This window comes from Dama dama, chromosome 24 (genome assembly GCF_033118175.1).
Source record: "Dama dama isolate Ldn47 chromosome 24, ASM3311817v1, whole genome shotgun sequence".
In the NCBI taxonomy this organism is placed as follows: domain Eukaryota; kingdom Metazoa; phylum Chordata; class Mammalia; order Artiodactyla; family Cervidae; genus Dama; species Dama dama.
This window is the reverse complement of record NC_083704.1, coordinates 49,047,058-49,061,752: the sequence shown is the minus strand read 5'-3', so window position 1 is coordinate 49,061,752 and position 14,695 is coordinate 49,047,058. Positions and strand designations below refer to the sequence as shown.

Here is a 14,695-nt window from a genome sequence, read left to right as displayed (position 1 = left end):
GAACGGTTTTCTGAGAGCCTTACATGGCTGGTTCCTTTTTGTCACTGAAGTTCACAATGCCACCTCCTCCAACAAGCCCTCCCTGACTATCCAATATGAAGTTGACCCCATTCAGTTCCCTAGTACCTCACCCTCTTCTTTTCCTCCTGATACTTCTCTGTTTAACTATTAAACTGCTGTTTCACCCCAATAAAATATTATCACCATGAAGTCAAGTTTTATCAGTTAACATTACTCTATCCCCAAACAGATCCTCAATAAGTAGTCACAAAATGGATGGGTAGATGGATGAATAGATGAATGAACAAATAAGATGGTTGTGAGAATTGTGAATCAAGGTCGAGCATTCTTCACAGTGCCCAACAAATATGCAACTATCCAAATGATGCTATAAAAACATGTGATGAACCATGAGTGGTTAATGGATTCATAATTATAATTCTTGCACTATTTAACTTACCTCTTCCTGCTGTATAGTAGGTAAACATTTCATGGCATTTATTCAGAGGTGTGTTGGTAAATAGGCTCTCAGCGATGGCACCAAAGGGGCAGAAAACCCTGAGAGTAGCATTTGCTGACTTCCATGGTGTCAATATTCCCACCAAAACCAATTTCAAACTACCGAAATTACTGGAAATATACTAAATGGCTCTCAGAAGCTGGTAACCTCTTTCCCTTGGGAAAAGTCCCTTCAGGCCTCGAAATCTTATTCAACTCCAAGTTTAAAATGAGATTTTTTTTTTTTTAACAGACACCTTTTACACATTCTCTGTTCTTGACAAGCCAAGATAAGGGTTATCCACTAACTCTGGTCTTCTGCTCAAGGAAGACATTTGGATGCATTGCCTGCATTTCCTGTACCACTCCCTGTGAGCTTCTGGACTAATGTTTAAGGTTTGAAGCATGACATATATTCATGCCAGATCATTCAGTTCAGTTCAGTCACTCAGTCGTGTCTGACTCTTTGCGACCCCATGAACCGCAGCACCCCAGGCCTCCCTGTCCATCACCAACTCCCAGAGTCCACCCAAGCCCATGTCCATTGAATTGGTGATGCCATCCAACTATCTTATCCTCTCTCGTCCCCTTCTCCTGCCCTCAATCTTTCCCAGCATAAGGGCCTTTTCTAATAAGTCAGCTCTTCACATCAGGTGGCCAAAGTATTAGAGTTTCAGCTTCAACATCAGTCCTTTCAATGACCAGGACTGATCTCCTGTAGGATGGACTGGTTGGATCTCCTTGCAGTCCAAGGGACTCTCAAGAGTCTTCTCAAACACCACAATTCAAAAGCATCAATTCTTTGGTGCTCAGCTTTCTTTATAGTCCAACTCTCACATTCATACATGACTACTGGAAAAACCATAGCCTTGACTAGTCGGACCTTTATTGGCAAAGTAATGTCTCTGCTTTTTAATATGCTGTCTAGGTTGGTCATAACTTTCCTTCCAAGGAGTAAGCATCTTTTAATTTCATGGCTGCAACCACCATCTGCAGTGATTTTGGAGCCCAGAAAATTAAAGTCAGCCACTGTTTCCACTGTTTCCCCATCTATTTGCCATGAAGTGATGGGATCGGATGCCATGATCTTAGCCCACCTCATAAAACATAAATCAAATGGTGTTTAGATTCATTTAAATGAAAATACCCTAGAACAATCAAGCCACCATCAAGGCACGATTAAATACTGCCAACGAGCAGAATCTGTCAAGACAAGACTGACTACCTAACCCCAAGATCCCAACATGGTCAATCCCGTGCAGATGGGGATTTCTCCAGTATCACAGTCTTGCTGTACAGGAAACAGGACCCACTGGCACCCAAAATAAAGCAGCAGCTTTTTTAAACTATAGCAATCTACCAATCTTTTCAAGGTCATCAGAAAAGACCCTGATGCTGGAAAAAACTGAAGGCAGGAGGAGAAGGGGATGACAGAGGACAAGATGGTCAGATGGCATCACCAACTCAATGGACATGAGTTTGGACAAGCTCTGGGAGATGGTGAAGGACAGGGAGCCTGGCATGCTGCAGTCCATGGGGTCTCAAAGAATCAGACACGACTGAGCAACGGTATAACAACAACAATCTACCAACTACAGTTTTGAGATAACACAATCAAAATTTCAAAATCCACAGACATTCTACATGAAATAACATGGCAGTAATCACTGCTTCTCCTCTGTAAATTAAATAGAAAGTCTATAGTGCAAGCCAGGAAGAGATTCTTTACACAGCAACAGATAGCTAATACAGTGGAGCAGAAACTAATTCAGTGGCTTAAAAACATACATTTATTATCTCACAGTTTATGTGGAACAGGAATTTGAGCACATCTCAGCTGAGTCTCTCAGAAAGCTGAAATCAAGTTGTCAGCCTAGAAACTGTTATCTCATTGAAAGACTCAACTGGAGAAGATCCACTTCAAGCTTACTAAGTGATGGTTAGCAGTTTTCAGTTCTTTGTGGCTGTTCGAGTGAGGGTCTCAATTCCTTACTGTTTGTCAGCTGGAGACTGACTACCTAGAGGTTCCTTACCACATGAGCCTCTGCCACATGGCAACTTGCTTCAAAGCATGCCAGTTGAGATGGCAACAGACTGTACGAACAACATGGAAGTAACAGTCTTACTAGTAATCTAGTAATTACTACTAATCTAATCATGGAAGTAATATTGGCATCCCACTACCTTTGTTATTCAGGATCAAGTCACTAAGTTCAGCCTAAACTCAAAGGGAGGAGATTAAATAAAGATATGAATTCCAATAGGTATGGATATAGGGGCCATCTTAGTCATCTTCCCACCACATTCACACTCTTGGAATATGAATGGGAAGACCAGGCCCAACAAAACATATCTTTAAGTATCTAACGTGAAGCCAAGCAATCTCACTTCCCAAACATGTAGCTAGGGTCTCATGAGAACAAAACCAAGGAGAGTAAGCATGGAGGATATTAAATCCAAAGACACAAAAGTCTACTAAAATGTTGTAACCAAATACAATCTAATATCAGAGAAAACCACTGGGAGCAGCTGCATTACCAAGTCCCAACATGAAAGCTGTGCTTTCTGAGCAATCAAACAAATGACTCACTGGAAGGACTGCCCATCCAAAAAGGTACATAATGCCAAGAAATATAGTTTTGTCTGAAAACAAACGTCTTTTTGAATTTTTATTTATGGCTGCAGAATATTTTGAAAATATACTTAATGCCACTTCACTGCTTCCTGTTTTCTGTGAGATCTGTGTCTGTCACAGCATTTTATTTTGCCTACATGGTACTTTTGAGATTCACATCCACCACAGTAGCAAGGAACTGCTATAAAAATTTCAAACCTTGAAGGTCACCTACATTCTTTCTAAGAGCTATCCAACTGCATATTCTCAGATATCTGAGCATCCCAATATTCAATGATAGTGGCAAGCCAGCGAGGCTGCCTCTGAGAAACTTCAAATGATTTAATTCACCAAGTGCAAAATGCACACTCAGAAAACCAAGAACACTCTGTCCTACATGAATATAAATGCAGGCAAAGATTATCTAAACGTTCAAAATCGGTCTGCACATTTTTCCATTGTTTCCAGAAATATCCTTAGGCTTTACTTTCTAACAATCCCACACCAAATTTAGCTATGAAGCATTTAAGTTCATTGTTTTGCTAATCACCTATTCATTTCGCTCCTTTAAAAAGAGCATATTTAATAAATATCTAAAACTTAAACAGTACTGTATTTAAAAGACCCTGAAACAATGGCCATCTGTAGGAAAGCAACTATAAATGACCTTAGAGTTGATGTGTGCTGCACACACTTGGATCCTGAATACGTGTTGAATAATAATGGAACACATGTGTGGTGGGCAGAGGGAAAAAAAAAGACTAATGCCAAATTCCACTTTAAAGGTGATAAGCAGACAGGAAGGTTATAAAAACAGATGACAAGGGGAATTTTGTCAAGGCTATAGATAACGTCCAACCTGTGATAATAACTTGGTAACACATTTAACATATTTTACCTTGTAAAATATGACTTTAGAGAAATAAACTGAATGTCCTTACCTCTCTAAGATGTATGTTTTCCTTCTCTTTCTGGTCTAAAATCACTTCTAAGTGGCTGACTTGAGACTCAGCCTCTGCCATCCGACGTGTCCGTTCATTGTCATCCTCAAGACTTTTGGACGGCAAACCTTTACTCTGCAACATCTCAAGAAGCTTTTTAATAGACTCGTCTCGGGCATTGAGGGTCTGTTTCTGCGTTTCGATTCTCAGCTCCATTTCCTCCAAGGTCTTCCTCAATAGGAACAGCTCCTTAGCCTGTCTGTCATGCTCAGCTTGGAGCCGCCGGAAGTTCTCCTCCGTCAGTTCGATGGTGAAGTGCTCTGCTCCTCGGTTGCCACTCTCTTGCTGCAGGAGGTGGTTGAGGTCTCTCTGGGTTCGCAGCTCATCTTGAAGGGCCTGGATTGTCAACTGAAGGTGCTATGATGAGAAAGATGGAACAAGAGAGGAGAAAGAAAGGGGGAAAAAAGTCAATGAACATGCCAAATGCTATTTGCTGCTATCACACTATGAAGATGGAATGTTAATCATGAGGTCCAGAGGGGCCAGCTGTTAGGTTCTCCAAGGTGACTTCAGAAGCAAGGGACAGCACATGGAGAAGGGGTGTTAATTCAATGATGCTTTCTGAATGTCTTAAGAGAAAGGTACACATACACAGAAACAGTGTATTAGTGTCAGTTGCAAGGTAAATTACACATCTACAGAGTTTTAATTTAGGAGTGGAAAGGGTTAGAGGGAAACTTTCACAAACACACCTTCTTTACACCCACAATGCTCCAGACTCAGTATTCCTTGTTTCCTAAGGTTTCTTTATTCTACTATCTGTTACTTTTTGTGGTAAGTGTATGTCCATTTAAAAATAAAAATGATAGCATCCACTACAAGTAGACATAAACAAGGACTTTATTTTTACGAATAAAGCTGTGAGCAGGTTTAGTAAACAGGATTACTGCATCTGCAAGCAAAAGGGGACAAATACAGACAGACAGACGCACTCAAACACACAAGGAGGTGAGGCTGTGCAGAGCACAACAAACGAGCGGCAAAGAGTGGACAAACCTTGGTTCTTCGGGCATCCAGTAACTGAACAGCATGGGAAATGAAAGAAAAATGAAGCAAAAATCAACACAAAGAAAAGTCCAGGGCAAGCAAAGGATATTTAACAGAAAGAACTTAATCAACATAAAGTACCTTCACAGAGAAGAAAAAAAGAAAATCAGTTTCTTATTATAGCAAAGACCCATAAGCTACATAGAATTTATAGCACTGATGCTTGATAAACATGATTTTAAAAAAGAAAAAAATGAGGTTTATTCCACCTCTAATTTTCCTAAATCTCACTGACCCAGGAACCCAGTATCTTGGTTGCTATTACCAGAGATGAAAGCACCTCACTCCAGAGCTACCCACATCACCATTTTAGCCTTCAGAGTGGAAGTGCCAGAAAAACAAAATTGCATGAAGACAGGTGGTGAATTCAGCAACACTTCCCCAAGAGGGGCAACCACAGACTGATCACACCAGACAGCCATAAGCTGAAGGCATTTTTGTCCTAGGAGGTAATGCAGGGACTTCCAAAACACAGTCACTCATCCATTCACCAAACACATTCTCCTGATACAGACCAGACACAATGCTAAGCATGGAAATCAAGGTGAATGTAAGGCATAGGTCCTGCCTAAAGGGAATTCACAGTATTGTAAGGCATGGATAATAAAATAACATGACTAAGTTACATAAATACTGGAGGAGTCCACATTGGGAAACCCTTCTGAATTCTCATAGCTGATATCCAGAGGGGTTGAGATTTTTCTGAGTGGGGCCTGTACCCAGAAATTAGCACCAAGTGATGCGTTTATCAAACTCTTTATTGGTATCCAGGTCAACTTTTCACTTAGAAACATCCAATGAGAGATTCCTGCCTACTCTCTCATTTGTGTGTCACGGCATCTCCCAAGGTAGCAAATGCAGAGTAAGCAACTGGTATGTATTTAATGACAGTGATTATAAATTTTTTAAAATATAACTCACCCCTGTAAAGTAAAATTACATTTCAGTGCTTTTTAGTACATTTACAAAGTTGTACAACCATAAACAAATAAATTTTAGAATATTTTCATCATCCCCAAAAGAAATTCTATACCCTTTAGAAGTCACTCCCTATCTTCCTCCCTCTCCTCAGGCCCTAGCAACCACCAATACTTTCTGCCTCTATGGATGTGCCTATTCTGGGCATTCCAAACCAATGGGATCATCCTGTTTTCAGGGTTCATCCATGTTGTAGCATGTATCATGCTACATTTGATAGATGAACATTATTCCAATATAGGGTCTTACTACATGGTATTTATCCATTCAACAGTCAATTTATACATAAATATTCATAGCACCATTATTCATAGTAGCCAAAAAGTGGAAACAACCTAAATATCAGTCAATTGATGAATGAGTATATAAAATGTGGTATATGCATAAAATGGAGTACTATTTAGTCATATAAAGTATGAGGTACTGGTGGACACTGTAACATGGATGAATCTTAAAAACAATATGCCACATGAAAGAAGCCAGTTATAAAATACTACATGTTACATGATTACACTGACAGGAAATATCTATAATAAGCAAATCCATTGACAGAAAACAAATTGGTGATTGTCAGGGGAGATTTTGGGGGAGATGAAGGATATCTATTAAAGTAGTCTTCTTGGGGGGTGATGAAAAATCAGCCCTTGAAAGTTGTTTGTTTTTGAGGGGTGTTTCTTTTAGGGTTGATGAAAATGTTCTGGAATTAGCCATTTGGTTCAACAACTTCGTGAATATACTAAAAACCAATGAATTTTACATGTTAGATGGATGAACTGCATGGTACATAAATTATATCTCAATAAAGCTGTCATAAAAAACTTGAAGTGGGACTACAAGGTAATGTGACCTTCTTCCACCAGCCCACCATCCCTAAACCACACCAAAACAAAGCACACAGAAGTACTGACAGTGTTCGGCCCACTGATGTGGCTGCTGCCAAGCCTCTTGAGAGTATGCAACTGTCTTCAAGCCATTTAAACATTCCTGACAAGGGCAAATCTCTGTCCTCTTAAAGTGGCTTGGATTTCTGGAATGATCAAAGTTTACTTGGAGACAAACACAATGAAATACAATGATCGTACCAGAAATTATCTTTCCTGAGAGTGACCAAAATAAGGTTAGTTTTCTTATGTAGTTCATAAACTAGTCAGAAGGGAATTCCAAAAAATGCCAAAATGCTTTGAGCAAAGATAGCAGCACTGGAAGACAACCGCTGTTAAGGCTGCTGCCCCTTTGGATGGGCAAGTTGTCTAGTGCCCTGATCCTTTGCTTCCAAACCTGCAAAATGGGACTAATCATAATGCTTACCTCAGAGTTCCTGTGAGGAATAACTAAGGTAATGCATCAAGTGCCAGACTTGAAAATGAAGGGAGGAAGGAAGTGTAGTAGACAAGAGAAGTAGCAAAGAATAAGAAGAAGAGAGGAATGAAGGGGGGAAAAATCAGTCCATTTATCCATTCAATACTCATTTACCCAGTGTCTTCCTCATACCTGTGAAATATCAAAAAAAAAAAAAAAAAAAGAGAGAGAGAGAAAACAAAAAGAAATGGTCCTTGCTCCCAATCCATGTGGACATGTAAACCAATAGCAACAATATGACAGAAGTCACAGCCAGGTGGCTAGAAATGCAGGGAAGGTGTAACCCAGGCTAGAGAAATGTAAGAAAACACAAGAGCTACCCAAACTAAGAGGTACCACTGAACTATGTCTTGAAGAATAAATGAGAGCCAACCCTGGGAAGAATGAAGGAAAGAGTGGAGAAAGTATAAAAGCCCAGAGGCAAAGACAGACTAGACCTATTAAGGAACAGTAATGGCAAAAATCTTTATAGCCCTTCCATAGCCCAGGTGCCATTCTAGGCATTTTTCATTCTTCACAAACACCCAGTGAGACAGGAAATTTAATGAAAGACAACATGCAGGCAGAGTGGTTAAGTAACCTGCACTAAGCTACCCAGCCAGGTAAGCGCCACAGTCAGGTGTTCATCCACCTCGAAGTCTGACCCCAGCATCTTGCATGAACCAGTATACTACCTGAACTCTGAACTGGTATAAATACTTCTCCAGGGGGGTCTTCCCAACCCAGGGATTGAACCCAGATCTCCTACACTGCAGGCAGATTCTTTATCGTCTGAGCTATCAGGGAAGCCCATATACACTTCAGGATGGCTGAAAAAAGAAACGGGGGGGTGGCTAGAGTGGCCAGAACAGACAAGGCAGGCAATTCTGACAGCTGTAACAATTCTCAAAATAAAACTCAGCCACTCTAACCAAGCAATTCCTCACTCTGAGGTGGTCACAATGAATATCTCTAGGTTGTACATTAAGAAAACTTACTTTCCAGGTAATCATTTTATTAGTCACTGAATGACTTCAGCATTGACCAAACACAATCTGATAATCTATAATCCAGCATTTAAAAATGTCTCAAATCTATTTTTCATTTAGTTTTTATTTTCTTGTTTAAAAAGTTTATTTTTTAATAAGTGGAAAATTGCTTTACAAATTTGTGTTGGTTTCTGCCGTACAACAATTATCAATCATAATTACATATATAGATATATATATAGGCTAGGGTATGCTGCTGTGACAAAAGCACAAAAACCCACACTCTGAAAGATGAATCCATCTGACATCCTGATGGCATGGAATCAGAATTCTTAGAGCTCACAGAGGCCCTGAAGATTAGCTTGTTAACTTCATCTTACAAGTGAGAAAATCAGATCCACTCAGGTTAAATGACAGGCCCAAGAGCACACAAACATACTGCAAAAGCCAGAATCTTGGTTTCTGGGATCCTGGACTCCATCCTCTAACAACCCTAAAAGTAGACCAAAAGAAGGTGGTTCTCCAGTTTGACAACTTAGAAAATAGCAGTGGTGTCTCTTATAGGGAGGATGAGAGACAACCTAAATCATCTGACTTCTACATCATCCGGTCCTATCCAATAGTTAAACAGCACCGGACACTCCAAGGATAACTTACTGAGACCTCATTTCTAAGACCTTGCAATTAGTAATGACTACTATGTAGCGATTAGAGATGAGGTGTTAGTCACTCAGTCCTGTCCAACTCTGTAACCTGATGGACTGTAGCCCACTAGGCTCCTCTATCCATGGAATTCTCCACACAAGAATAAATACTGCAGTGGGTTGCCATTCCCTTCTCCAGGGGATCTTCTTGACCCAAGGATCAAAACTTGGTCTCCTCCACTGAAGACAAGTTCAGTTTAAAAAAAAAAAAAAACTCTCTAAAAGATCAAGATACATGAATACAACTGAAAACTCTAGCAAAGTCAAAGCACTTTTTCAAAGGTGCTTTGAAACACTTTTTTGTTGTTGTTCAGTTGCTCAGTAGTGTCTGACTCTTTGTGACCCCGTGGACTGTAGCCTGCCAGGCTCTTATGTCCAAGGAATTTTCCAGGCAAGAACACTGGAACGGGTTGCCATTTTCCCCCCCGGGGATCTTCCCGGACCAGGGATTGCACCCATGTCTCCTGCATCGGCAGACAGATTCTTGACCACTGAGGCACCAGGGAAGCTCTCTCTAAGGGTTAAAAAATAAAAAAATTTTAAAAATGCACAGTTTTCAATCTCCCCTCTTCTATAATTACTCTATTCCTTCACATTGAATCATCTCCCACTTCTCAACCATGAAAGCACATTTAAATCTCACTGGATCAATAATCAAAGACATGCATTTCAGTTTGTAACATACATCAGGGAACTATAAACCAGCAACTTATTAGGATGTGTCCAGGAGCCATCTCTTAGGAATTTCTCAGTCATCACTGTGGTGTCAACTCCCCAAAGCCTCAACCACTCTTCCTGCTGCTTCCATTCCACTACATATTAGGAGAGAGAAGCCCTTCCAATATCCACCTGCGTGGGAATGGGACATTGCCAGGTGATCCAACCTCATTCCTGGGAGCCAATCAAATTTCTATCAACTTGGCACTTATAACACAAGTATAATAGATGGCAAAAGAGTTAATTCTCTTCAAGCACAGAAGTGAGTCTATGGTTGGATGAGTATTCAGAAAGTGTTTTACTCCCCACCCTGATTGTGGGGTCATCCTCCAGTTGTCCTCAAAGAATCAAAGCTAAGAAGGCAAACTCCCTTATCCATAGCTGACCACTAAGGACACCAAAGAAAGTAAAGCAGCTGTGACAACAGACATCCAGGCTTCTCTCTGCAGTCACTCTGCTAAGGAGTCCAAACAGAATGCATCATATTTACCCTGATACCTGGCCTTTAACCCAGTTCTTTTCTCCCCACACTTAATTACATACTTTGAACTCTATCCTGGATAGTAAAGGCGAACCCCTTTACTGACTCACTGGAAAACATTGAAGGCAGAAGGAGAAGGGGACAACACAGGATGAGATGGATGGTTGGCATCACCAACTCAACAGACATGAGTTTGAGCAAGCTTCGGGAGTTGGTGATAGACAGGGAAGCCTGACATGCCGCAGTCATGGGGTCACAAAGAGTCAGACACGACTGAGCGACTGAACTGAAAGGCTAATCCCAAATCCAGTACACAGAAGGAAAAAAGCTTAAAATTATTGGTCTGGTCATTAAACACAGGTAAATGGAATGGGAACCAAAGAGATGAGCTTGTGCACTTGATTCCAAGTTACAGACAATAAACTAGGTCATAAGGACTTCTGCTTCTGGTGTTATGGCAGGCTTATTTTCTGATACAACCTCCTAGTACTCAACATTCAGATAAAGGTAAAATATATCTTTCAAAGCATCGCCATGCTCACAAAAAGGCAAGGGAAATTGCCAAGAAGAAAAGAGATTTAGAGAGAGATAAAGTGAGCTCCTCAAGGGTAGGTTCTGGGCCAAATTTGTATCATACCCCCAACTCTAGCGCATAATAGGTTCCCAATAAAATAGTGAGTAAAATATGGACAGAAGATGAGAGAACCAAAAAGGAAATTGTTCACCCAACAGTCAGTACAGGAGAACAATGTGAGGCAGAATAGTTTCCATTTTTCTTTGGTTTGCTGTAGTTAGGCTGGGAATGGGGCAGGCGGGGGCAGGAAGGGGAGGTAGTGGTGGTGGGAGAAGTAGGAAGAATATTCTTGACCTCAGATTACTCTGTCCTGTTCTCTCTCCCAAAACTCAAAATTCCTCACGTCCACCAGCTCACTTGTCTGACAATACTGCTCCAAAGCTGCCAGAACTATGTCCACTTCACAAGAGAATAAATTGAGCTGGCTTAAGGGATTTTATTGCAATCACATCATTAGCAAACATGGGCCAGAGTCTAAAATTGAGGTTTCCTCCAGCCAATTCTGAAGTCTCCCCTGCTCTAAAAATACTATAGAACTTCATTTTACACAATTCTTACAGGCTTCCATAGTTACTTAATTTTGAAAAAAGGAGAACAATGAAAACTAAGAAACTAAGCCATACTTGAGTTTATATGGAAAAGGGGAGAAAATATACTTTGCTTTAGCCAATGTTTAGGAGAGTGACTTCCAATAGCCACTGGAGTCAGAATCCAATCCAGATTTCAGAATGTCTAAAACACAAAAAAAGGTAAATAGAATGAAAGCATAATTATATATGTATGATGTACATGGAACACACAATTATTTAAGTAGGGCCTAGCCAGATGTTTAGAATCTACTGTGTCTTATCCCCAAACATGGAAAATATGAGTTCCTGGCAGATTTGAAAAAATTTGTGACCTTAAGCTCTTTTCCACACTATGGGGAAAAAGCAAAAAATGATAAAGTTTTGGACTATAAAGCAGTTTAGAGTTTCACTGCTATGAAAACCGTCTCTGAGCTTTATAAAAATATGAATTGGCTTATATCCAAAAGTCTTGAATTTTTTTTTTTTAATAAATCCTTACTCCTTCTCAAGAAAGGGCTTAACATAACTCTTTCAAAGAAAACAGAATCTCTTTGCAGACAACTTGGCCCGCTCCACTTCTCCTGTGACTTTATTTTCCTATTTATCATTTTCCAGGTTGTCTCTAATCATATAGTAAGGGCAAGTCCTCTGATCCCTTCTTCCATGATCCCGTGCGCAGGATGTGCAGTGCTCCTCGTGGCTGCAAACCTCCCACAGGCTGTGTCGTGTGTGTGAAAAGACAAAGAGCAGAGGCACTGGCTAAAAACACGTGGCCCCAGTGTGCTGGGGAAGAGGTGCTCTACTGAGAAGAGTACAAAAAATTAATATTTAGACATATGATCTAGGCATTCTCCTTTAGGGTAAAAGAGGCACAGAGCTAATAGAGAATACTGATAGGTGACTTTTTTTAAGCAGCAAAGTACCAGTACCCTGGGATTCTCAGACAGATGCACTGTTAGTGATAACTGCAGAACCCACTCTGGTTGCTAATACCTGACATTTTGCCAAGATTGATAATACTAAGAACAGTATACATGGGAAAGCCCTCTTGGCAGTTGCTTTTGTAAGCAAGAAGGAGTTCTGGTTTTCATTACAGACCAATACTATAAGGTGGCACAATAGTGGAATATTGTACTGAGCTGGGAGCTAGGATTTAAGTTCTAATTCCAGCCTTCCTATTTATCAATTACATAATTGGAGAAAATCACCAGACTTGCCTGGGCTTCCAAGAGCAGTTGTGATGAGCTGGGTTTTGAATCCTGCAGCTATCCATGACAGCCTATGTTACCTTGGACAAGTTACTTAAGTACTGTGAGCAAATAATTCATCCATAAACAAGAAATAATCATCATAACTAACTTACAGAGTTTACACAAAGACGACATGAGATGTTCATCAAGTGAACAAGTTCCCACAAAGCATGAAGCACAGGGCCTGGCACATAAAGGAGGGCTCAATAAATGTTCATTGTTTTCATTGCTGTGCAGACTGTGTGGTGGCTAGAGGCCCAGAATTAAAATGTCTCTCCTTCCTCCTCTCATTTGGACAAGGAAAAGAAATGAATAAACATAAAATTTTGACCACTGAATACATGTAACAGTGAGAAACAAAATGCTAACTACTATGGCATTTTTTAAATAAGGGAAAACAGGAAACAGTTGTTTTAAGACCAACTCAAAGATGGATAAAATTGATTTCCCATCTTTCTAAATTCCATATATATGTGTTAGTATGCTGTAAACCCTATATGCAAAACAGAAAAAGAGACACAGAAATACAGAACAGACTTTTGAACTCTGTGGGAGAAGGCGAGGGTGGGATGTTTCGAGAGGAATCGGGTGGAGAGGGAGGTGGGAGCGGGGATTGGGATGGGGAAGACGTGTAAATCCATGGCTGATTCATATCAATGTATGACAAAACCCACTGAAATGTTGTGAAGTAATTAGCCTCCAACTAATAAAAAAATTTAAAAAAAAAAATTGATTTCCCATCAACTTGTCTATAAATAACTCTGCAAAGGGGCTCTAGGAAATAACTGTTTCTATTTTGAAGGTCAGGGTTCTTTCCCTGTTACCCAGTAATATATAAGCAACTAAAGGAAAGTGGCATCCCCTGACACTGACACTGTTCAACTTGTTACAGGTGAAAAAAGAAATAAAAACAGAAGTATAAGACCTAGATACTTTTTTAATGTGTTTAGAGAAGTAATCCCAAACATGTAATCATAAAAATGATGGTTAAAGTTGGAACGCTTCCAATTATTAATAGCCACTGCCACATGCAGTTAGAGAATAGTTCTTTCATTTTAATTGCTTAGCAAATCTTTACTGTAAATGGCATTTTAAAATCTTTACTGCAATTTCCTTCCCTGTCACCTCCCTTTCACCTCCCAACATGTCCATTTAACAAAACTGCTTACCATGTAAGTATTTTTAATACAAGTAAGAGAACTTAGATTAATATCAATGTAAAAAGTTGGGTGGCAGGCTTTGAACTACTGATTTTTCCCTACTCTAACCAAAATGTTTGCTCAAATTCTAGCCCTTGCTATTCAAGTTTTCATAAGGAGTTCAGTTCAGTAGAGCCATTCAGTCGTGTCCAACTCTTTGCAACCCCATGAACTGCAGCACACCAGGCTTCCCTATCCATCAAAAACTCCTGGAGCTTACTCAAACTCACATCCATAGAGTCAATGATGCCATCCAACCATCTCATTCTCTGTCATCCCCTTCTCCTCCCACCTTCAATCTTTCCCATCATCAGGATGTCTGGCTCTAGGTGAGTGCTCACACCACTGTGGTTATCTGGGTCATGAAGATCTTTTTTGCATAGTTCTGTATGTTCTTGCCACCTCTTCTTAATATCTTCTGCTTCTGTTAGGTCCATACTATTTCTGTCCTTTATTGTGCCCATGTTTGCATGAAATGTTCCCTTGGTATCTCTAATTTTCTTGAAGAGATTTCTAGTCTTTCCCATTCTACTGTTTTCCTCTATTTCTTTGCATTGATCACTGAGGAAGGCTTTCTTATCTCTCCTTGCTATTCTTGGAGAATAGCATGAGGAGCGATTCTCCCTAAGTACTCTTCTGCTTCTCGAGTCACTGCCTACGAAGAGGCAGGGGGAACTGACCTCCACGCTGCTCAGAATGTTACCACTGGACCAGTAGCAACAGCATCTCCTGAAAT

The 14,695-nt window shown here is 40.2% G+C and overlaps 1 protein-coding gene across 1 annotated transcript in view; it reads right to left on the bottom strand.

Annotated features, from left to right (window-relative positions):
* The window catches only part of ERC2 (ELKS/RAB6-interacting/CAST family member 2), a 988,080-nt gene that overhangs the window by 814,306 nt on the left and 159,079 nt on the right, over positions 1-14,695 (bottom strand). The window contains exon 3 of the mRNA XM_061129191.1: positions 4,054-4,470. Within this exon, the coding sequence (XP_060985174.1) occupies positions 4,054-4,470 (417 nt within the window). The remainder of the gene's footprint in view (positions 1-4,053; positions 4,471-14,695) is intronic.